The 23,963-nt window shown below is 38.9% G+C and overlaps 1 protein-coding gene across 1 annotated transcript in view; it reads left to right on the forward strand.

Moving 5' to 3' along the window:
• Nucleotides 1-20,335: 20,335 nt before the first annotated feature.
• GYS2 (glycogen synthase 2) overlaps nt 20,336-23,963 on the forward strand; it is a 56,664-nt gene continuing 53,036 nt past the window's right edge. Inside the window, exon 1 of the mRNA XM_046013832.1 lies at nt 20,336-20,789. Coding sequence (XP_045869788.1) covers nt 20,669-20,789 — 121 coding nt within the window. The 5' untranslated portion in view covers nt 20,336-20,668. The remainder of the gene's footprint in view (nt 20,790-23,963) is intronic.

The raw sequence follows: 23,963 nt of genomic DNA on the forward strand, positions 1-23,963 counted from the left end.
TCCCCCCATAGAATGCCGTAAATTCTATCTATTCCATTTTCTGTATTCATTCCTCCAAATAGCACAGCCATTCTTCGTCACAGTATATGCCATGATCTTGTTATTGTTGTCCTGAGAATATGATTACCCTTTTAAAGACATAATTTTTTTAGAGCAATTTTCGGTTTACAACACAATTGAGAGGGAAGATACAGTAATTCCCTATACACTCCTTGCCTCCACACCTGATGGTTTCAGTGTCATTCACCAAATGGTACACTAGTTACAGTCCATGAAACATTATTATCCAAAGTCCATAGTTTATGTCAGGGTTCACTCTTGGAGATGTACATTCCATGGCTTTGAACAAACGTATAGTCACATATTTCCACCATTCTCATGTGCAGCGCATTTCACTCCCTTAAAAATTCTGTGGTTTTCACTTTAAGGCTGCAACTGAAGGTGGAACTAGAGGCAACAGATGGCATTTACAAGAAAGTCCATTTTAATTCCCAAAAAGGAAGAACCTCTAGAACAGGTTTTCTAGAATTGGAATTAACGCTGTTGGAGTTACTTCCTCTTGATAATGAAGAAAAGTAAAAGTTGGGGCTGAATTATCCAGAGCCAGGTACTGGGACACAGCATAATGTGGGAGTTAAGAGGGGAACTTAATGCAGACTTCCTTTAATGAAGAGTTTCCAACTTACCTATAATGTTCAGGGGTCAGTGTTGAAAGTATAGGAATTGTCCAATAAACCTGGGTTTCAGTGCAGGTTTGATCAGATAACTGAGTTGGGGCAAGCTACCCAAGCCTCAGTTTCCTTACCTATGGAACAGTGATAACAATGGAACCTCTTTGATGAGTGTTGTATAAATTGAGAAAATATAAAACTCGTAACACAATGCTTAGTCATAATATTAACTAACATTCAGATAGTGCTTACTGTTTCAGGGCTTTACATACTATTACCTCATTTTAATCACCCTATCATAAGAGGTAGTGTTTGTCAACCTTGATGCTGTTGGCTCTTGGGGCCAAAATCATTCTGGACTGCCGTATGTCGTATGATGTTTAGCAGTGTCCCCAGGGTGGGCCCATTAGATGCCACTAACCCCTCCTCCTAGCTGAGTCAAACACAAACATCTGCAGACCTGCCCCATGTCCCCCTGGGGAGCAAAACCACTGCTCTAAATTATTTGGTTCCTCCTTGTATAGGTAAGGAAACTGAAACATTGGTCAGTAGAGGGTAGAAGTCACACAGCTAATAAGTAGCAGAGATGGGATTCAGTACAGATACTATAGCTTCTTCATCCCTGATCTCGAGCACAGTGTACTACATTGCAGTAAACGTTGGTTACTGTTACATTTTTATATCTTTAGGATTTACTAAATATCAAAATCATTCTTTCATTTAATATTCCAGCATGTTATGCTATGATGGTATTATTCTGTATTCTAGAAAATGAGACAAAGACAGCTGTCAAGAACCTCTCTCAGTCACATTTCCAAACTGACTCAATCTTGGTGTAACGCTCCACATCTAGATGTAAGCGGGAAGGTTTTAGAAGGTGGGGGAGAGACCAAGGATTCCCCAAACCGAGAAGTTACTTTGAGGCCAGAATATGCAGTAGGTGACCCCGTAGAGTTTACAGTTTTATTCAGGGTACTCACTGCCGGGGGAGAAGGCGGAGAATGGTCCATTGAATGGTCCATTTCCACTGTGTAGCTATTCTCTGCAAAATCCAGACCTTAGTCCTCTGACGTTATAGAACAAGGGATATACAGAAGAGCACTGTAGTGAGATCAAAGGGTTCTCATACACCTAACTGAAGCTAACCTTAATTAGATCTCCAGGCACCGCCTGTGCTTCAGGAAGAGGAAAGACTTCGTTATCTCTAACAGATTCCTGGGAGACCAAAACAAGCCTCCCCATTTTGGACTTGGTGGGCATTTCTGAGGTATATATATCAGTCTCTAAGGGGCCTGGCATGTGTAGCCCCAAGAGGCCATCGAGCCAACATGAACGAGATGGAGGGCCAAAGATGGAGTCAGTCTTGTCTGCCCTCCTGCAAAGGGTATTCATTGTTCCAACTTCTATGTGAATGCTGGATTTGCAATAAGCCAGTAATTTCCAAGCTTGAACTCAGGGACCAGTTTAAAAGTTTTAAAACTACATGGGGTGCCTGGCTGGCTCAGTCGGTGCAGTGTGTGACTCTTGATCTGAGGGTTGTGAGTTCCAGCCCCACACTGGGGGTAGAGTTTACTTTGTCAGGGATGGGTAATGAGTACCTGTGTTGAGTGAGGCAGGGGTCTCAATTCTCTTTTGCCAAATAAGGATGTGGAGAAAAATATATATATTCTTACTATCATACAGAGAAATAAGACATTTTAATGGCAAGAGAATGGGAAGACTGTAATCTTAAATTTATCAACTATCGTGGACCAAGAGCAGAAAAGCAAAACTGTTGGGATGAGGAGCCAAGAGCTGGAAGAAGTCTGGGGTCCTTGGGTTTTGTGGAGCTGTTACACTAGCTATTCATTGCTTTTACATTACAAGGACACACACTCCTTGCACTGTTATTTTGGCTGTCTCTCCCAGCTAGCCAAAGTTCATTCTTAGTGACACACTGGGTAAGACTTGACTGGGAACAATCAACCATAGGCAAAGTAATCTTTTGTCTAGTTGAGATACACACGAATTAATAGTAATAAACCAAGGTGCTATAAAATAAAAAAAAAAAAAAACTGAGTCCTCACATATTCAACTGGGGCGCCTTAGTTATTGTTCTCTGAGGAAACACGGAAAATGAAACTGTTAACATTCTCTGGGAATAGAGTAACACCTGCGTGGTTAATACAGAGATTCAGATATCCCGTAGGTCAATAGCCCAAATGCAAATATAACGGTTTGGGGACTGACATAGTGTACTCAAAAACGAGATGTTATCCCGTATAATTTTAACATGGGAAGTACCCTCCTTCCAAGCTCTTTTACAGAGGAGAAGCTGAGACCCAAGTACTAATCTGATTTGCCTAAATGCAACGAAATTATTTTGTGGATCTATTGGTGAGTTGGTACTCCTTCAAGCTGCCTAAAGCAAAACAAAAAGGAGGGAAAATTTATTTGTCTACCTCACTGAAAAGCCTATAAATAAAACTGGCATTAGCAAGACTATGTTGAGAAACAACAGAAGAAATGTCACCAGGTTGTCAAGTTTCTCTCCAACTCTCCGCTTAATTCTTGTCTTTTCTATTTAGATTCTCAGGTTTTGTGGTGAATTGTCTACAGCAACTCCAATCTCAGATCCTCTTGTATTCAGCTCTAGTAGAGAACTGTACCTACTGCTTTTCTAGAAACTCCAGAAAAATATTTCTTTGCACCTTATTGCATTTTACTGCATTTCACTAATGAAATACACATCCCCGAACCGACCTCCTGGGCCTGGGAGGTGCAGTGCTCTCATTGACTAATGACTTGGCTTTTCTGGAGCCAAAGCCATTAACTGAGAGAGGTGAAAGGGGTGGGTCCCAGCAGAAATTTAAGTTATGATTACCGTATTACCACTGGGGGAAATATGTGCTAGATGAAAAATAAAATAAATGTCTTCCAATCTTGACACAATCTCTAATCCTTTCCATGATCCCATTACTGTCCCCCAGTAACTATCTAATAAATGCTTTCAGTTTTATCTGGATTCTGCCTTAAAGTTTTTAGGTCAAATGCAGACCTTTTGAGGGAAAAGCCACTACATTTTTCATTCTAGAATCTGGTTCAGTTTGGTTCCTGTTATTGAAACTCCCACATAGAAACATGAGTCATTTCTTTAGAGGACTGTGAGGTCAAAGGAAAGGAGGAACCCTTTATGTAGTTATAGAGCAAACAGGTCTATGTGAACAAAATTAAGCAGAGAATTAGCACAGAGGAAGTCATAATACAATAAATTAGCCAATAAACAGATGTTTATTGGAATATATTCTGTGTTTCACGGTAATATATTCTGTGTTTCACGGTAATCTGAATCTAACATTGAGACGTGTGTTTCCTTATTTCTAGAACCCATAGGAGTTAATGATGAAAGAACCACCATTCTTTTTAAATATCCTGTGTGACTTCTTGCTCAGATAATAGTGGACAGAATTTACATTGTTAAAACTAATAGATTTAACTGGCTGATATGGAGGAAAAACAAATTCTTACATCCCTAGAAGACAGATTTAATTAAACTTATTTTAATGCAACCAAGAAATTGCATTACTAAGGCTCAGAGAAGAACAGATATATAGGTGATGAGATCATTCTGGAATCTGGTTTGGGATAAAAACAATGCTCTAAGAAACAGAAAACCCTGAGGTTTTGAAGGGTTTAAAGGGAGGAGGGAATTAGACCATGATGACAACTCACTTCTCAGGTTATCTCTTGTTTGCTCTAGTGACATGGTATTTGCCACTCACATTACAAAACACTCACGGTTGCCAGGCAAGTCCTCCTAGCAATGAGGAACTAGAAGGCTGCTTGGAAATTGTGACTCCCACCTGACAGCAGGCAGCTGGTGCTTTCAATTCATGCCGAGTCTTAAATAGTCCTTTCTAATCAGCTACATAATTCTAAGAACAATGCACAGGATATTTTTAACAGTAGACAAAAATAACACACATATTAACCAAGGACTTTGCAAGGAGACATCATGAGGTTACTTAAGACTTAAAGATTTATTACACTTTGTTTCTTTCACTAATAATAGTGCGGGGGAATGGGAGAGAGAAGTATGCTGACACAAGCAGGCTTTTCTTGAAAGTTAGTTCAACTTCATATTAACAGAACATATTTTTAGGTTAAAAGACCCATTTTATTTATTTTTTATCAATTTATTTAAAAAAATTTTTTTTTAAAGATTTTATTTATTTGACAGAGACACAGTGAGAGAGGGAACATAAGCAGGGGGAGTGGGAGAGGGAGAAGCAGGCTTCCCACAGAGCAAGGACCCCGACACGGGGCTCTATCCCAGGACTCTGGGATGATTACCTGAGCCAAAGGCAGACACTTAATGACTGAGCCACCCAGGTGCCCCAAAAGACCTATTTTATACTTAAATATTATGTATACTTAAAGAGCCACAAGAAAACATTTTTTCTCAATGTTAATTTTATTTAATTTTTTTCTTTTTTAAAAAAGACTTTATTTGACAGAAAGAGACAGCGAGAGAGGCAACCCAAGCAGGGAGAGTGGGAGAGGGAGAGCAGGCTGAGCAGGGAGCCTGACGTGGGGCTGATCCTAGGACCCTGGGATCATAATCTGAGCCGAAGACAGATGCTTAATGACTAAGTCACCCAGGTGCCCCTCTGTGTTAATTTTAAACACGTTGTAAGCTCATTAATATGTTTACGTCTTATTTTATTTTGTTATTTTGTTTTATTTTATTTATTTTAGAGAGGGAGATAGATAATCTTAAGCAGGCTATGCACCCAGCACAGAGCCTGACTCAGGGCTGAATCTCAAACCTTGAGATCATGACCTAAGCCGAAATCAGGAGTTGGATGCTTTACTGACTGAGCCACCCAGGCGCCCCTATTAATGTCTCATTCTAAAATTAAATGTCAAAAAAAAATTAAAATTAAATTAAATGTCACTTGGGGCGCCTGGGTGGCTCAGTGGGTTAAGCCTCTGCCTTTAGCTCAGGTCATGATCCCAGAGTCCTGGGATGGAGCCCCAATTCGGGCCTCTGCTCAGCAGGGAGCCTGCTTCCTCCTCTCTCTCTGCTGCCTCTCTGCCTACTTGTGATCTCTGTCTGTCAAATAAATAAATAAAATTAAAAAAAATAAAATAAATGTCACTTAAAAACTTTCCTCCATGTCTCAACTTGTATAATAAATAGTGATGTCATTCAAACTTTAATAATAAAAATGTAGACACATAAAACCCTTTTATTTTTATTTTTTAAGATTTTATTTACTTATTTGACAGTGTGCATGCATGAGCTATCGTGGGAGGAGGGACAGAGGGAGAAGAAAAGGGAATTTGAGGCCAACCCTGCACTCAGCTCAGCAAAGATCCCTGCACTGGTCAATCCCACAACCAGGAGATCATGACCTGAGTCAAAACCAAGAGTCAGATGCTTAACTGACTGAGCCACTCAGGTGCCCCTGACACATAAATCCCTTTTAAAGATAAAAACAAGGGCACCTGGGTGACTCAGTAGGTTAAGCATCTGCTTTGGCTCAGGTCATAATCCCAGGGACCCTGGATGGAGCCCTGGATGGGGTTCCCTGCACAGTGGGGAGTCTGCTTCTTTCTCTGCCCCTCATACCGCTCATGCTCTCTCTTTCTCTCTTTCCCCTTATAATTCTTTTTTTAACCCTGCCTCAGAATTGTGCTATCTCCTTGTTCTTGTATACATTATTGTAAACTGTTTGAAATATTATATAAAAATGTATATCGTAAGTAAATAAAACTGCCTAAAAACCCACAGCAAATGAAACCTCCAGACTTAATATTATGCTCCAGATATTATGCTAGAAACTAGGAATCACAGATGAAAGCAAGACAATTCCACCTTTGACAGGCTTGTTGAGAAGAAACAGATGCAAACAGAAAACTGTTATAAAATGCAGTGTGACAAATGTAGCCAGGAATAAGCACAGGGTATTAAAGAACATTGAGGAGGACTGTCTACCGGAAGCTAGGACAGTGGAGCCTAAGGAACCGTTGGTGTGGTGACACCTGGAGGATGAAAGAGGAGTTGGCCAAGGGCAGAATGAGCAGTCCACAGACTGGGCCTGCCAGAGGGGACAGTACCAGCACAGGAAGGGAAGCAGGTCACAGCGTGTATGGGGGCTTTGAGACACAGCCTGGTGTTGCTAGAGCATCCGATTCCTGGTTCTGAGTGTTAGATGAGACAGGAGCCAGGGGCCGGGACCAACTTGCAACGGAGATAGTTCCTAGAGGAAGTTGTAGTGGTGCAGCTCACTGAGCATCTCAAAATCTGCAGAGAATGCTAACAACGTTTAGGCTATTTGAACAGTAACGATCTTTCAGGGTTTTTGGATTTAAGAATAATATAGTCATTAAACTGTCTAAAAAAGATATTCATTGACACAAATATATCCTATAAGAGATAAAGAATTTCTCCTCTCCTTTCCTCCATTCCTTAACCTGAGAACTGACTGCTGTGATGTTAGTATGTATGGGGACATTTGACACAGGAAAGAAAGCCACCATTTCCAGAAGGAGGGATTCTCCCTGGGAAGGCAGAGCTCCTGGTCCTGAAAGGTGCTTTCAACTTTCTTTTATGGTAGGTTAGAAAGCCTTGAATGTGTCTCCACATTGTTCTTTCCCTTCCTCTTTTTATCCTTTGCTCAATCATTTCCAAATCTTCTATATTTTTCCCTAGAAGAAACCTTCAGTATCTTTGTAATTGCGACGTTTCAACATTTTACTCATGCTTGATGACTGAAACTTGCCTAATCTTGCTTTTAAGTGCCTAAACATGAAGAGTTCTACCTGTGCCTCTAGATATAGATATATTCATGAATCTAGTCATTAATTTTGATTGAACATTTATGTACCAAGCACTGTGATAGGCTCTCAACAAAGAGTGGAAAGCAACACACATGAAGCCTAGTGGGAGAAAAGACATGAATCAAATAATCACCCAACTAGTTACATATAATTACAAACTGCATTAAGTATTATGAAGGAGAATAGCAGGATACTCACAAGAACTTTTAACTGAGGAACCTGACCTATTCTGGGAACCACAGAAACTTCCCTCAGGGTAGTTGCATTGGATCAGATGGTGAAAGATAGGCAAAGCATTCCAGGAAGAGAGCACAGCATGTACAAAGGCTATGAGGTGCAAACGGTCATGGGCTCTTCAAGCAACTGAAAGACAGTCAGTGTGGTTTGGGCTTAGAGGGGAAAAAGAGAGAGATTGAAAAAAAAAAAAAAAAAAGAAAGAAAGAAATTGCTGCAAAAGTACACATTAACGGGGTGCCTGGGTGGCTCAGTGGAGTAAAGCCTCTGCCTTAGGCTCAGGTCATGATCTCAGGGTCCTGGGATCGAGCCCCGCATCAGGCTCTCTGCTCAGCAGGGAGCCTGCTTCCCTTCCTCTCTCTGCCTGCCTCTCCGCCTGCTTGTGATCTGTCTGTCAAATAAAAAACAAAACAAAACAAAAAAAAAGTATACATTTACTATATTCTGCAAAATCCTGGAAACTAGGTCTGGGATCTGAATATTTAACCTAAGAGAATTTGGAGGCAATTGTGTGTTTTGAGTATATGACTTGATCAGATTTGTATCTTCAAAAAGCACTATAGTTTTCAAGTGGCAAGAGTGGGATCTTGGAAACCATTAAAGGAGATGATTATAACTTAGCACCAGGTGGTCATAGAAAAGTAGAGAAATGGAAGAAGTCTGGAGATATCTGCAAGGCTACACTGAGAGCACTCAAAGCAACAAGCCATGCTTAGGCTGAAGTCGTCAGGGGTGATTCTAGAGCCGGGCTGCCTGATACGAATCCTAGCTCTGACACTGGTTGGCTCTATGACTTTAAACCATTTCATTAATCTTAGCCTTGATTTTTCATTACTGTAAAATGGGCAAACATACTGGTAATTCCCACCCAGGATTGCTGTGAAAACTAAATACTTAAAAGACATAAATCCTCTAGCACGCTGGTTGACACATGCAAGTTCTCTAGGAATGTTTGATATTATCAAACATTGGGGAGGGGAGTGTAGATGGAGAAGAGGAGTCGTCTTAGAAATGTATCTATTGCCTTCAAACCTTCCATTAACAAATGGAAGAAAAGAAGTAGAATTCATAAAGTAAAAAAAAAAAGACAAAATTAAGAAAATTTACTGAGTATGAGAAAGGCTGTATTTCAGATGTCAATAGTAAATATTGTATTAAAATATCAAGAGTAATGTCATTAAAGTCAGGAAAACATTATAGTTGCTTGTCGTTGCTATTTAGCAATGCTTGGTATATTCTAGCTATTGCAACCAAACAAAAAGGAAATGGGTTAAAAATACTGGGAAAGAACTATTTTTAGATGCTTGCCTCCTAAAAAAATGAAACACCATTAAAAAACCTATCAGTGCTATGAGACAATATAATAAGATGGCAGATACAAGATAACTATATAAACATCAATGGCTTTCTTTTATACTAGAAAAATTCAAAATGGAAGTGAAAAAATCTTATTTCACTTATATCACACTAATGATAAAGTCTTGAAAATACGTATGAATAAATTAAATAAGAAAAGTAAAACAAAAGTAAAATCTCACATGAAAAAATTATAAAAATACTATTATAAATACTATAAATATAAATAATATTATAAAATACTATTATAAATTATAATAAAATAACTTCATGTTATAAAATATGCTGATGAAAAGGCTGAACACAGACATACTTCATATTCCTGGGTGAAAAAACAACATGTTAACAATATCTGTCCTTCCCAATATGAAATTACTTGAACTCCAAGCAGAATCTGAATGAATGGATGCTTTTGTTTTTGCTTTGGTGGAGTGAAAGGTTTGAAGGGAGGGTGGTTGTTTTGGTGGTGGTGGATTTATCCTAGTGCAATAGAATTAGATGAAGCATTAAAAGTACAGTAGAAACATGGTTCTAGTTTCCTATTAAAATGATCATGTCAACTGCTACATGGAAAATGGATTGTATGTGTTTGTGGCAGGGGGAAGAGCCAGCTTAATGTGGGGAGCCTAGTTAGGAAGAGTGAGAAGGCTAAGTCAGTTAACAGGTTAGAAATGGACCATGGTGACAACAGAGGCAACAGAGAGAAATGGGTTCTTGAGATGTAATGACCCCCAGTAGAGAGTTACCATGAGACAGATTGCCAAGGAGCATTAAAGAAAGCATCAGTAAAACTTGGACATCTCAAAAGAAGATGCAGAAATGATGAGAAGACTTTTCTCTCAACCACAACTAGCTAAGGGCTTTCAGCATTCCTTGCGAAGAAGAAACTAGAAATTAGTAATGGAATTATCATTTGCTTTTGCTGTGTAGATTATGCTTCAGTGAAATGCTTAAAACTTGTTCATATTATGGGGCGCCTGGGTGGCTCAGTTGGTTGGGCATTGGACTCTTGATTTCAGCTCAGGTCATGATCTCAGGGTCGTGGGATTGAGCCCCGAGTTAGGCTCCACGTTCAGTGTGGAAACTGCTTGAGATTCTCTGTCCTTTTTCCTCTGTTCGCCCCCATTCCATGCACGTTCTATAAATAAATAAATCTTTAAAAAATTGTTCATGTTATTAATGGCATTCCTTGGGAACTACTTCCGGTTTACAAGAACAACTTGTTTTCTAGTCAAAGTGCAAGTGAAATTGCTAACTACATAAAGTAATATTTCAAGAGTGTAGCACTTGAGAAATAACACTAAATTGATCTCATGAGAGAGAAGTTTTTAAAAACACTTTAAATGTGGGGGCGCCTGGGTGGCTCAGTGGGTTAAAGCCTCTGCCTTCGGCTCAGGTCATGATCCCAGGGTCCTGAGATCGAGCCCCACATCGGGCTCTCCACTCTGCGGGGAGCCTGCTTCCTCCTCTCTCTCTCTGCCTGCCCCTCTGCCTACTTGTGATCTCTGTCTGTCAAATAAATAAATAAAATCTTTAAAAAAAAACACTTTAAATGTGAATGTAATCTAATCTTAAATTTTACAACCTGGTTTTCCCGCAGAATTGTGTTTATATTAGGTCTAGGTGTTTTGTGTTAGGTCTAGGTGTTTATATTAGATGTCTAGGACTATTATGACTTTTCCTTTTGTTCTGACACCATCACATCCAGGATTTGTGTCTATTGAGAATAAGCATTTATGCCTTCTACAGACAAAAATGGAAATTCATAAGGTTGATAGAGCTAAATAGAAAAATACAGGATCTCAAGGAGATATTTGATGAACATTCATGATAACCCAGCAGAAACTGATTTAGTGCAATGGCCCTACTACCCTTAGAGTTTCTTCCATTATATTTTAAAAAACAAGTAAATATTACTAAATCAACTGTTTTCATGATACCATTTTGGAAGGAAAATAATTCAACACCACCACATACATTATTTGATGTGTTATCCTTGTCATATTTAGCATTAACATTATATATATGTATGTTCGATATGCTTCTGCATAGTATATACACCCGTGTTTAATATGAAATCACTATGTAAAAATATTTGGCAATGCTTTACATGCTGAATGTGGTGGTGCTGTGCAAAAGCTTTTGATCTTGATGAAGTCCCAATAGTTCATTTTTGCCCTTGCTTTCCTTACCTTTGGTGATGTTTCTAGAAAGAAGTTGCTGTGGCTGAGGTCGAAGAGGTTGCTGTCTGTGTTCTCCTCAAGAATTTGGATGGATTCCTGTCTCACATGGAGGACTTTCTTCCATTTTGAGTCTATTTTTGTGTGTGGTGTAAGGAAATGGTCCAGTTTCATTTTTCTGCCTGTGGCTGTCCAATTTTCCCAACACCTTTTGTTGAAGAGACTGTTTTTTTTTTTTCCCATTAGACATTCTTTCCTACTTTGTCAAAGATTAGCTGACCATAGAGTTGAGGGTCCATTTCTGGGCTCTCTATGTCTTTTGATCTATATGCCTGTGTTTGTGTCAGTACCATACTGTCTTGATTAGAGCTTTGTAATATAACCTGACATCTGAAATTGTGATGCCACCAACCTTGGTTTTCTTTTTCAACATTCCTCTGATTATTCAGGTTTTTTTCTGGTTCCATATAAATTTTAGGATTATTTGTTCCATTTCTTTGAAAAAAAATGGATGGTATTTTAATAGAGATTGCATTAAATGTGTAGATTGCTCTAGGTAGCATAGATATTTTCACAATATTTGTTCTTCCAATCCATGAGCATGGAACATTTTTCCATTTCTTTGTGTCTTCCTCAATTTCTTTCATCAGTACTCTATAGTTTTCTGAGTACAGATTCTTTGCCTCTTTGGTTAGTTTTTTTCCTAGGTATCTTATGGTTTTGGGGGCAATTGTAAATCGGGTCCACTCCTTAATATCTCTTTCTTCTGTCTCGTTGTTGGCGTATAGAAATGCAACTGATTTCTGAGCATTAATTTTATATTCTAACACTCTACTGAATTCCTGTATGAGTTCTAGAAGTTCTGGAGTGGAGTCTTTAGGTTTTCCACATAAAGTATCATATCATCTGCAAACAGTGAGAGTTGCACTTCTTCTTTGTTGATTCAGATGCCTTTTATTTCCTTTTGTTGTCTGATTGCTGAGGCTAGGACTTCTAGCACTATGTTGAATAGCAGTGGTGATAGTGGAGAGCCCGGCCGTGTTTCTGACCTTAGGGGAAAAGTCCTCAGTTTTTCACCTTTGAGAATGATATTCACTGTGGATTTTTCATAGATGGCTTTTATGATATTGAGGTAAATAGCCTCTATCCATACACTGTGAAGAGTTTTGATCAAGAAAGGATGCTGTACTTTGTCAAATGCTTTTTCAGCATCTATTGAGAGTATCACATGGTTCTTGTTCTTTCTTTTGTTAATGCATTGTGTAACATTGATTGACTTGCAGATGTTGAATCACCTAGCAGCCCAGGAATAAATCCCACTTGGTCATGGTGAATGATCCTTTTAATGTACTGTTGGATCCTATTGACTAGTATTTTGGTGAGAATTTTCACATCTATGTTCATTAGGGATTCTGGTCAGTAATTCTCCTTTTTGATGGGGTCTTTGTCTGGTTTTGGGATCAAGGTAATGCTGGTCTCATAAAATGAGTTTGGAAGTTTTCCATCCATTTCTATATTTTGGATCAGTTTCAGGAGAATAGGTATTAATTCTTCTTTAAATGTTTGGAAGAGGGGCATCTGGGTAGCTCAGTCATTAAGTCATTAAGCATCTGCCTTTGGCTTGTCATTCTGCACGGGGCTCCCTGTTTGGTAGGAAGCCTGCTTCTCCCTCTCCCACTCCCTCTGCTTGTATTCCTTCTCTTGCTGTCTCTCTCTGTGTGTCAAATAAATAAATAACATCTTAAAAAAATAAAATAAATGTTTGGTGGAATTCCCTTGGGAAACCATCTGGTCCTGGGCTCTTGACTGTTGGGAGATTTTTTATTACTTCTTCAATCTCCTTACTGGTTTGGGGTCTGTTCAGGTTTTCTATTTCTTCCTAGTTCAGTTTTGGAAGTTTATATGTTTGTAGCAATGCATCCATTTCTTCCAGATTGTCAGATTTGCTGGTGTATAGTTGCTCATAACATGTTCTTATAATTGTTTATATTTCTTTGGTGTCATTGTGATCTTTCCTCTTTCATTCATGATTTTATTTATTTGGGTCATTTCTCTTGTTAGAAGTCTGGCCAGGTGTTTATCAATCTTATTAATTCTTTCAAGGAACAAGCTCCTAGTTTCGTTGATTTATTCTACTGTTCTTCTGGTTTCTATTTCATTGATTTCTGGTCTGATCTTTATTACTTCTCTTCTTCTGCTGGGTTTAGGCTTTCTTTGCTGTTCTTTCTCCAGCCTCTTTAGGTGTATGGTGAGGTTGTGTAGTTGAGAACTTTCTTGTTTCTTGATAAAGTCTTGTATTGCTATGTACTTTCTTCTCCGAATTGCCTTTGCTGTGTCCCAAAGATTTCAAACAGTTATGTTTTCATTATCATTTGTTTCCATGAATTTTTTCACTTCTGAAGTTTCCTGGTTGACCCATTCATTTTCTGGTAGGATGCTCTTTAGCCTCCATGTATTTGGGTTCTTTCCAACTGTCCTCTTGTGGTTGAGTTCTAGTTTCAAACCACTGTTGTCTGAAAATACACAGGGAATGATCCCAAACTTTTGGTACTGGTTGAGACCTGATTTGTGACCCAGGATGTGACCTATTCTGGAGAATGCTCCATGTGTACTGGAGAAGAAAGTGTATTCTGTTGCTTTGGGATGGAATGTTTTAAATATATCTATATGTACATCTGGTCCAGTGTGTCATTTAAAGCCTTTATTTCCTTGTTGATCTTTTGCTTAGATGATCTGTCCATTTCAGTGAAGGGGATGTTAAAGTCCCCTACAGTTATTGTATTATTGTCGATGTGTTTCTTTTGATTTTGTTAATTGGTTTATATAATTGGCTGCTCCCATGTTAGGGATGTAGATATTTAAAATTGTTAGATCTTTTTGTTGGACAGAGCATTTAAGTATATTATGGTGTCCTTATTCATCTCTTACTGTAGTCTTTGGCTTAAAATCTAATTTATCTGGTGTAAGAATTGCCACCCCAGCTTTCTTTGGATGTCCATTAGCATGCTAAATTGTTTTCCACCTCCTCCCTTTCAATCTGGAGGTGTCTTTGGGTCTGAAATGAGTCTCTTATAGACAGCATAAGGATGGGTCTTGTTTTTTTACCTGATACCCTGTGTCTTTTGATTGGGGCATTTAGCCTATTTCCATTCAGGGTAACTCTTGAAAGATATGAATTTGTAAGGTGTCACCTTGTAAGGTGACTGTTAATGTATATTTTCTCTGTTCCTTTCTGATCTGTTACTTTTAGGCTCTCTCTTTGCTTAGAGAACCCCTTTCAATATTTCCTGGAGGGCTGGATTAGTGTTTATAAATTCTTTTAGTTTTTGTTTGTCCTGGAAGCTTTTTATCTCTCCTTCTATTTTCAGTGATAGCCCAGCTGGATATAGTCTTCTTGGCTGCATATTTTTCTCATTTAGTGCTCTGAATATATCATGCCAGTCCATTCTGGCCTGCCATGTCTCTGTGGATAGGTCTGCTGCCAATCTAATATTTCTACTATTGTAGGTTATAGACCTCTTGACTCTAGTTGCTTTCAGGATTTTCTTCTTGTCACTGAGACTTGTAAGTTTTACTTTTAGATGATGGGATGTTGACCTATTTTTATTGATTTTTGAGGTTCTTCTCAAAATCTTCTGGATTTTCATGCTTGTTCCCCTTGCCGTATTAGGGAAATAGTGTACTATAATTTGCTCCAATATAACTTCTGCCCCTATCTCTCTTTCTTCTTCTATCTGGGATCCCAATTATTCTAATATTGTTTCATCTTATGGTATCACTTATCTCTTGAATTCTTACTTCATGGTCCAGTAGTTGTTTATCTCTCCTTTTTTCAGTTTCTTTTTTCTCCATCATTTGGTCTATTATATCACTAGTTCTCTCTTCTGCCTCATTTGTCCTAGCAGTTAGAGCCTCCATCTTTTATTGCACCTCATTAATAGCTTTCTTGATTTCAACTTGTTTAGATTTTAGTTCTTTTATTTCTCCAGAAAGGAATTTTATTTCTCCAGTAAGGGATTCTCTAGTATCTCACATGCTTTTTTCAAGCTCAGCTAACATCTTTATAATCATCATTCTGAGCTCTAGCTCTGACATTTTACTAATGTCTGTATTGATTAGGTCCCTAGCCTTCGTTACTGCCTCTTGTTCTTTTCTTTGAGATGAGTTTTTCCACCTTGTTGTTTTGTCCAGAGAAGAATTAATGAATGAGAGAATGAAATACTAAAAGGGTAACAAAAACCTGAGAAAAATATACTAACCAAGTTGGAAGAGACCTGAAACCAGGGGGAGAAGAATGGAGGGGAAAAAAAATTATATATATTAGACTGGTGAATAGAAGAGAGCCATACACTTGATTTGGGGCATATTTTGGTCTGTTAGAAGAAACTGCCTCCCAAAATTTTAAAGAAAGAAAAACTTAGATATATATAAAAATAAAGGTAAACACAATGAAGGGATAGAATATGACTGTAAATATGAAACTTGTAAAAGGTTTTAAAAAGGGAATTGATAAGTTGGTTAAAAAAAGAAAAAAGAAAGGATAGAATGTGATCAGACTGGAGCCTAGAACAAAGCCATGTGCTAGGTTGAAGGTATATTTTGGTCTGTTAGAAGAAACTGTATCCCAAAATTTTAAAGAAAAACTTACATGTATACAAAAAATAAGGTTAAATACAATTGGAAGGGATAGAATATGACTATAACAATGAAAATTTAAAAAGATTTTTAACAAGGTTGATAAGATAAAATAGTTAAAATAAGTTAAAGCAGGAAAGAGGAAAAATTCAAAAAAATAGAAAAAGAAAAAAATAATGAAAATTAAAAAAATTTAACTTTGAAAGACTAAAGGATCATGGGGGAAAAGCCATGAATTTTATGTGTTGCTTTCCCCTAGCTCTAGAGTTCTGCAGTTCTCATTGATTGGTGAACTTGGTCTTGGCTGGATGTTCTTGCTGATCTTCTGGGGAAGGCACTTGTTGCAGTGATTCTCAAATGTCTTTGCCTGAGGTGGAATTGCACCACCCTTGCCACAGGCCAGGCCAAGTAATCTGTTCCAGTTTGCTCTCAAAACCTTTTGTTCCCTGAACACTTTCCATACAGCTTTGGAGGACGGGAATGAAGATGGTGGCCTCCCAATCTCCAGCCCAGAGGAGATGAGAACTCAGGGCCCCATTCTTCAGTGAGCCCTCAGAGAAAAGTAGTCAATCCCTTCCATCTCCCTGGTCTCTGGTCATGCTCCAAGCTCACCCAGCCTGTGACTGAGCATTTCTGTCTCTGGCACATGGCCCCGTTTGGAGTCTCCAAACCCAGCAGATTCCTGCCAAGTACTCCTATGCTGCTACACCTGGGGGGAGGAAGGTGAGTCTCCCCAGATCCATCCTTTGTTGGGCCCCTCCTCTAAGAGTAGTGGCTTGTCTGTGCCTCGTATCATGGTTTAAGGTAACCCCAAGTTGAGAGCCATTCCTCTGTTCCATCTCTGTAGCTGGCTTCCCTGCTCTGATACCTGGGAGCTCTGCCATACTCAGAGACCCCTGGTCTTTCTGTGACCCCAAGGGTCTTGAGACCACACGGACCCAGCGAGGACTCCACCCCTTGCCTAGCCACCAGAGTGACGTCCTTCAGGGGAACAGACTTCCAAAAGTTCTGACTTTGTGCTCTGCTCCTCTCTCACTTGCTGGTTAAGTGGCTGACAGAGGCTCCCTCTCTCCACGGTCTATCTTCCCAAATATCACCTCAGATTCTTTTCTCTGCATGTCCTACCTTCCAGAAAGTGGTTGCCTTTCAGCTCATAGAATTGTTTCTATCCTTCTCTTTGATCTCCTGTTGAGATTGTAGGTGTTCAGAGTGGTTTGATAGCTATCTAGCTGAATTCCTGGGACCAGGAGGTCTTCTACTCCTCTGTCATCTTGCTCCTCCCACAGGGACTGTCCATTTGGATACAATGTTAATTTAAGGATAATTATTTCCTCCTTCTTTGGCCACTTCCTGGTCATCAACTGCAAATGTACACAGAAAAAATTTAAAAGTCAAGATTCTTATATTTCTAGAGATGTGACAGTGTAAATGAGTGATGTAGCCCCAAGAAACTAAGGTCTAAAGTGGCAGCTAAAAGGACAGATTTACCCAGTTCCAGCAGATTGTTGCCATACAGGTAGGAAAATAAGGTTTAGGTTTTGTAAATTTTAGAAATTTTTAGAAAAAATAGAGATCTAAAGTTTTATGTGAAATCTCCCTTGTTGAGAAATAATATACCTTTTGTGTTTGTTGTATTGTCCCTACCACATAAAACCAATGGCACCATATCCTTGCCTTTGCCCTAAGAGTTGAACTTTCTGGAGCAATATACCTTGTCCTTCCAGGTCAGTTTACCCTGCTCATTCTGTACTCCCTCTTCCTGAGATCTCACTACTCCCATGGCTTTAGTTATTAGCCAAGTCCCAGATTTCTCATCTGAGCTTCTGGGTAGGCAGAAATATCTAACTTTCTGCATCTGGCTGGTATCCCAAACTCACCATGTCTAAAATGGAAGTCACTATCTAATCTCTCAAATAAATCCATTCTTCCCCCATATTTCTTATTTTAGTGCACTACATGACAAACTGCCTTGTTTGATAGGTACCAAACTATACTTACTTTTCCACACCCCATCAATTCCAAGAAGTGCCAATTGTTAACACACATCCCATTACTCACTTCTCTCTAAATTCACTGCTATTACTTAGTGCAAGTTGTTACCGTCTTTTGCATAGAGTATAAAATTTTTTAAAAAAGATTTTATTCATTTATTAGACAGAGAGATCACAAGTGGGCAAAGAGGCAGGCAGAGAGAGAGGGAGGGGGAAGCAGACTCCCCGCCAAGCAGACAGCCTGATGCGGGGCTCGATTCCAGGACCCTGAGATCATGACCTGAGCTGAAGGCAGAGGCTTAAGCCACTGAGCCACCCTGGCACCCCTTGCATAGAGTATATTGGAGATATTTTTACTTAAGTTGGGGTCTGTAGCTGTCATACAAATGGGAAAATGTATGTCAAACCTCAGGCACAGGGTGCCTCGGTGGCTCAGTTTGTTAAGCAACTGCCTTTGGCACAGGTCATGATCCCTGGGTCCTGGGATCAAGTCCTGCATTGTGCTTCCTGCTCAGCAGGGAGTCTGCTTCTCTCTCTCTCTCTCTCCCTCTGCCCCTCCTTCCTGCTTGCTCTCTCTCTCTCTCAAATAAACAAAATCTTAAAACAAAACAAAAACCCAGAAAAACAACAACATAAAAACCTCAGACACGTTCAGCCAGTGAGATACTCAGACTATGGAAAACCGAATGTAGGAACTGTCGTTTCCTAGTTTCTTCCCATCGGGGCATCCTCTCTCCTTTTTACATGGGTTCTCAAAAGCTATTTAAATTGTTCTCTCTTGTTCTTTCTATTTTCTCTTTGTCTAGCTGATACAGTTGCATTTCTAGAAGTTAAATGTTCATGTGGTGCACATCCAAATCCTGCAAACATATCTTTAGTCTTGACTGTTGCAAAGAATGCCCCAATGACTCAGGAATGCAGATCTCTTTTTGAGTTAGTGCTTTCATTTCCTTCGGATAAATAAATACCCAGAAGCAGAATTGCTGGATCACATTGTAGTATTACTTTTAATTTTTGGAGAACCTCCATACTGTTTGCATTCCCACCAACAAGGTGCTAGGTTTCCCTTTTCCTGCAGATTTTTAGGGTTGCCTCTTATTCATCCTTTGTGTCTCAATTCAAATATCATTTTCGCAGAATGATCTTCCCAGCACTCCTAGCTAAGGCACTCATTTCACTGAATGGCACTATCACTTTACAGTTTTTCTTCTTCAGAAAGAGCAACACCTGAAGTATTTTTTATTTGTTTACATGATGAATGTCTACGTGTCCACATGAAGGCAAGCACTTGTTTACTGCTTATTAAAATACTTTCCATTTCCAGAGTAACAGCACATAGTAGGTGTTCCATAAATACATTAACCGACTCTTTCTGAATATGCAGGTGCAGGCTAATTAAGTCTTCAGTATCCTAAAGACTTATAAGAAGATTACACACTGTCAAAGCAAATGTGTGCTTTTCTGAATGTATCTAGTGACCTCTGCTGGAATTTTAGAGGACAATATTCAGGAATATGGAAAGCAGATAATTTTTTTTTCTGATTCCTCTCCAAATCTTATTACAGAATTTATCCCCTTTCTCCTCTCTCTCTCTCTCTCTCTCACACACACACACACACACACAGAGGAAAGAAGAGGATTCACCCACATAACATGGATAGAGGAGGATATATCCTGTAAACAGATCTCAGATGATTCAATTTATTTCCCTCTTCTTGACTCAAAGGAGCAATTTGGAAAATGCCATTCGTTATTTAAAAGAATTGGTAAAGGGTATCTTCCTGTTGGAAATTATAGGATCGAAAGTGTTACATAGGTCATTGAGGTCATTGAGGGTCATTAGGAGATGAGGTGTTGCTAAGAATGCTGGTGCTTGAGGCAAAAACCCCGAATGAGAATTGAGGACCAGGAATTTCAAAAAGTCAGAGTAATAGAATGGGAGTGAGTAAAACAATCATCAGGTAATCTGATTAAATTTTGAAAACAGGTTTTTAAAAAAAATTATCATTGACCAGTCAAGATTAAATTCTTTGTATGTTATACTAAAACACACACTGGAATTTATACATTTTCATAGGGAAATTTTTAAGAAAATTAATTAAGAGGAGGGGAACCAAGATCTATGCCTACCATTAAAATTTAGATTATAAATATAGACTATAGTAACTAGGAATAATTTTTTTTAATGCTCTAGAAACAGGAACCAAAAGCATACTTAGGAAATCTAAAGGGATTTAAAGCATAGAAACAGTCCCAGCGAATTCTTCATGGAATCTAAAGTGGTCTGCAAACTTAATAAGGGGAATTGCTGATCTTGGATCATTTTGGAAGTGATGAAATAAACACTGATGACTGCATGAGTCTAGGAGTTTGGTCAAAAGGACAAGGGCTAAAGGTCTGGATTTGTGTCATGCTCAGCCTATGAGGATTCTACCACCCGAAGGTGTGCTTGCCTAAGCCCCGAACCTGAGGATTTTACATGTGATTGAGTTGCTCAGGTTGATACTGATTGGAGATACTGTCCTCCCTGGACCTGCCCAGAAAGACTGTAAAGAGGAGCTGAGAATTCGTGCTTAAACTGAGAGTTCTCATTAGAACTCATTAGAATTCATTAGAAGCACATTAGATTTCCTTGGACTGGTTTACACACACCTAAGAGAAGTTCCCCAGCCTGAGATCTTCCTCCCTGAACCTACACAGCTCTCAGCGAACTGCTCCTGGGATCCCAGTGTACTGAATAAAGGATTCAGAAAAGCTTCAGAGGACTGCAAAAAGAATGCTCCGAGGCCGATCTCTATCTGTGACATCTCTGAGTGGACTTCCTCAGTGGGAAGTTGAAGAACTTCCTGTGGAAGATTTACTGCTTTTTGAAGTCGCTTGGGAAGTAACCAATAAAGGTTTGTACTGCCCTGGAAGGTGGCTATTTGCCAGATTGGTGAAGAATGTAGATTAAGATGTCCCAGGTGACTTTAGTGAGCATGAATTGACAGGGAGAAGGAATGTAAACTTACTGAATGTCAATTCTGGTTAGGTTTAACCTTGTCTGTTTCAACAGGCGGCTATAACTTAGATGTGGCTGTGTGTTGGAGGGAGAGAACGTTGAAAATACTACTTGTTGCCAGGGAATGTGCATTTAAGCTGAAATTTGAAATACAGGTTATGACAAAACAGGAATAGAGAGCTAATATTTCATTTTTCGATTTTATGATTTCTCTCAACAAAGAAGCATAACCATGTACTTTATTTTAAGGAGAACCATATGCGATCGGGACCAATGACAGACTTTAATGTCATATACTGTAAAAGGTTATATGACATACTTAGTAATATTGCTAATAATTCACAATTAGCTTGGAATTACAGTTTTAACTTAGCATCTGCTCAGAAGGCATTACATCAAGCTCCTATAAGAAGAATGAGAGTATTTCAGACTTAGAGGAATTATATTTGGCATCTGTTCTAATTTTCACCTTATGCTAAGTGTTCAGAGTTCTCACATGTACATAGTCACAAAATTCATAAAATCTTTTTTAAATAAAATTCATAAAATCTTGAAATCCCAAAAGTGAAAATTGATCCTGCTTATGTACACATGCAGGAAGGAAAGTGAGAGAACAAAGCAGTCTTCTACTCTGTAGTTTAGTGAGGTGGAAACAAAGAGAGCAGAAACCTTATTATAGAGAAGTGTTTTACGAAGAGCTGTATCTAATGTACTTTTTCCTATGGTGTTTAAATATGTCCACAGTTCCAGGGAACAGAGTCGTCTTTGTTATTCATGGATCCCAGAGTAAGACTTGAAAGAAGGTTTTCTCTACAGAGTAGGCAGGAACTCAAGGATGTAGCTTGTCAGTGGAAAAATTGGGGGGATTCTTTAGCACCAGGAATCAGTTCAGAGGACCTCTGTGTGTGTTCCAGCACCTAAACAGAGTTCTTCTCCTTCCTTCTTTCTTCCTTTTCTCTCCATTTAGCAAACATTAATGGAGCATTGTTTGCCGGTGCTAGGAGTACACTGGCGAGCACTGTTATCCCATGGGGTTTATACATCCAGGTCCTGTGTGGGCTGATCTCAGGGCCTAGAATGGTGACTGGTGCACAGAAAATGCTCAGTGGATTTTTTTTCTTTGCAATGAAGGAATGAATACATTTTGCTTTCAGCCCTCACTGCCTTTGAAACTTATTTTCTTTCATTTCCCCTACAAGGGAAAGGAAATTTTTTTGTGTGGAGAAGGGAACAACAAAATTTTACCCAGCTGACAACATCTCCAACATGTCTTTATTTTAATATCTATTACGGTCGTATCTTTTATAAAGTTTTATATAAATGGACAATTATTGTGTTCATCCCTGACAATACATTGACACTCTATACATAGCTTTTTTTTTTTTTTAATTAACTTTGAACTTTTACTACCCTGCAGTTCATGGCAGTGATAGGAGGCATCTTAGAATCCAACTCCTCTATTTCAAAAATGAAATGGATGACTAAGGCATTAAATGATCAAGTAAATGGAAGGGTTGGAACTAGCATTTAGGTCTTCTTCAAGGTCACTTCTCTTTTTTACTACCCACAAGAATTAAAAATTAATATCACCGCCTAAGGAAATGTCCTATAGATGAAGGAACATAGGACTTGCGATCAAAGGCCATAAATTTCTAAGACTTTGAAAGAACATTCTTTAAACTGTCTGAATATCAAATTTCTTCATGAATGAAATAAATGTACTGTGATCCAGCCATCTTATGATGTTTTGTGGCAAGCAAGGAAATCTATTCATATCCAAGAAAACAAAAGATTTCTGACAGGGAAAAAAAAATCCATTCTGCTAGAATTCTGTCAGTATAAAATAGACATGTGTATAATATAAAAATGAGAGTCACAGTTAAATTACTGGATATTAATTCTCAGACTTCAAAATAACACTTTCTACTTGTTCATATTACCCTTGGCATTTATTGCTTTTATTCATTTATCCATTTATTATTGCTATTTATTGTTATTCAATAAAAATTCATCAGGTGTTTATTAGGTGTCAGGCACTGGGAAATGAAGAAGATAGAGTTTACAACACGGAATTGATTCCCAGTCTTCCAGAATTTACAAACTTGTAGGTAGACATTGAACACACAATTATAGTCAAATGTGATAACAATAAGAATAAGAGAAGGAGGGACTCTAGTATATACATTGAGAACCCATAAGAGATTCTTAACCATAGGAAACAAACTGAGGGCTGCTGGAGGGAGGAAGAGTGCAGGGATGGGGTAACTGGGTGATGGGCATTGAGGAGGGCGTGTGATGGCATGAGCACTGGGTGTTGTATGGAACTGATGAATCACTAAATTCTACCTCTGAAACTAGTAATACACTGTATGTTGATTAATTGAATTAAAAAAAGAAAAAGACTACACGTTGGGGGCTGGGGAGGGGAGGTTTCTACCTAAATCAGTGTTAGGGAAAAACACCTCTGTGGGGAAGAGACAGTTGAGCTGACACCTGGAGGAGGAAAAGCCACTGGGTAAGGCTGAGGGAACAGGGATAAGGAGGAGACAGTGTTCTCCTCCTTTGAGTATCCTCCTTTGAGTATCCTCCTTTGAGGGAGGGCTATATGCCAATAGGCAGAGGCGATAGAGTGTACTCTGTTCAAAGATCTGAGGGAAGCTCAGAAAGGGGAAAGGAGTGGAGGGTGGCTGCAGATGGGAAGGACCAGCAGGGGGTAGTTTGTGAAGTTTATGGTTAATGATGGGAAGTTCTAAGTAGTAAGAAGTGCTAAGTGGTCTGGTGTGTTTTGAAAAACACTATTACTAGTTGCATGAGAGGATAGCAGGAAAGAAAGAGACAAGTTAGAGACTGTTGCTTGGCCTACGATGAAGAGTTTTACCCATATGTCAGAAAAAAAAGTTCACTTTTTCCTTTGTTTGCGACTCATTACAATGATTTCTTCTCCACAGACCTGCCCAAATCACAGTAGACTATGGATCAATTGTTATGTTGAGGACATCTGAGATTATTAAAAGACTTTAATGGATATTGTCACAAATAATGATTGGTAATTTAATACATTTGAACAACT

The sequence above is a fragment of the Meles meles genome, chromosome 7 (genome assembly GCF_922984935.1).
Source record: "Meles meles chromosome 7, mMelMel3.1 paternal haplotype, whole genome shotgun sequence".
NCBI lineage: Eukaryota > Metazoa > Chordata > Mammalia > Carnivora > Mustelidae > Meles > Meles meles.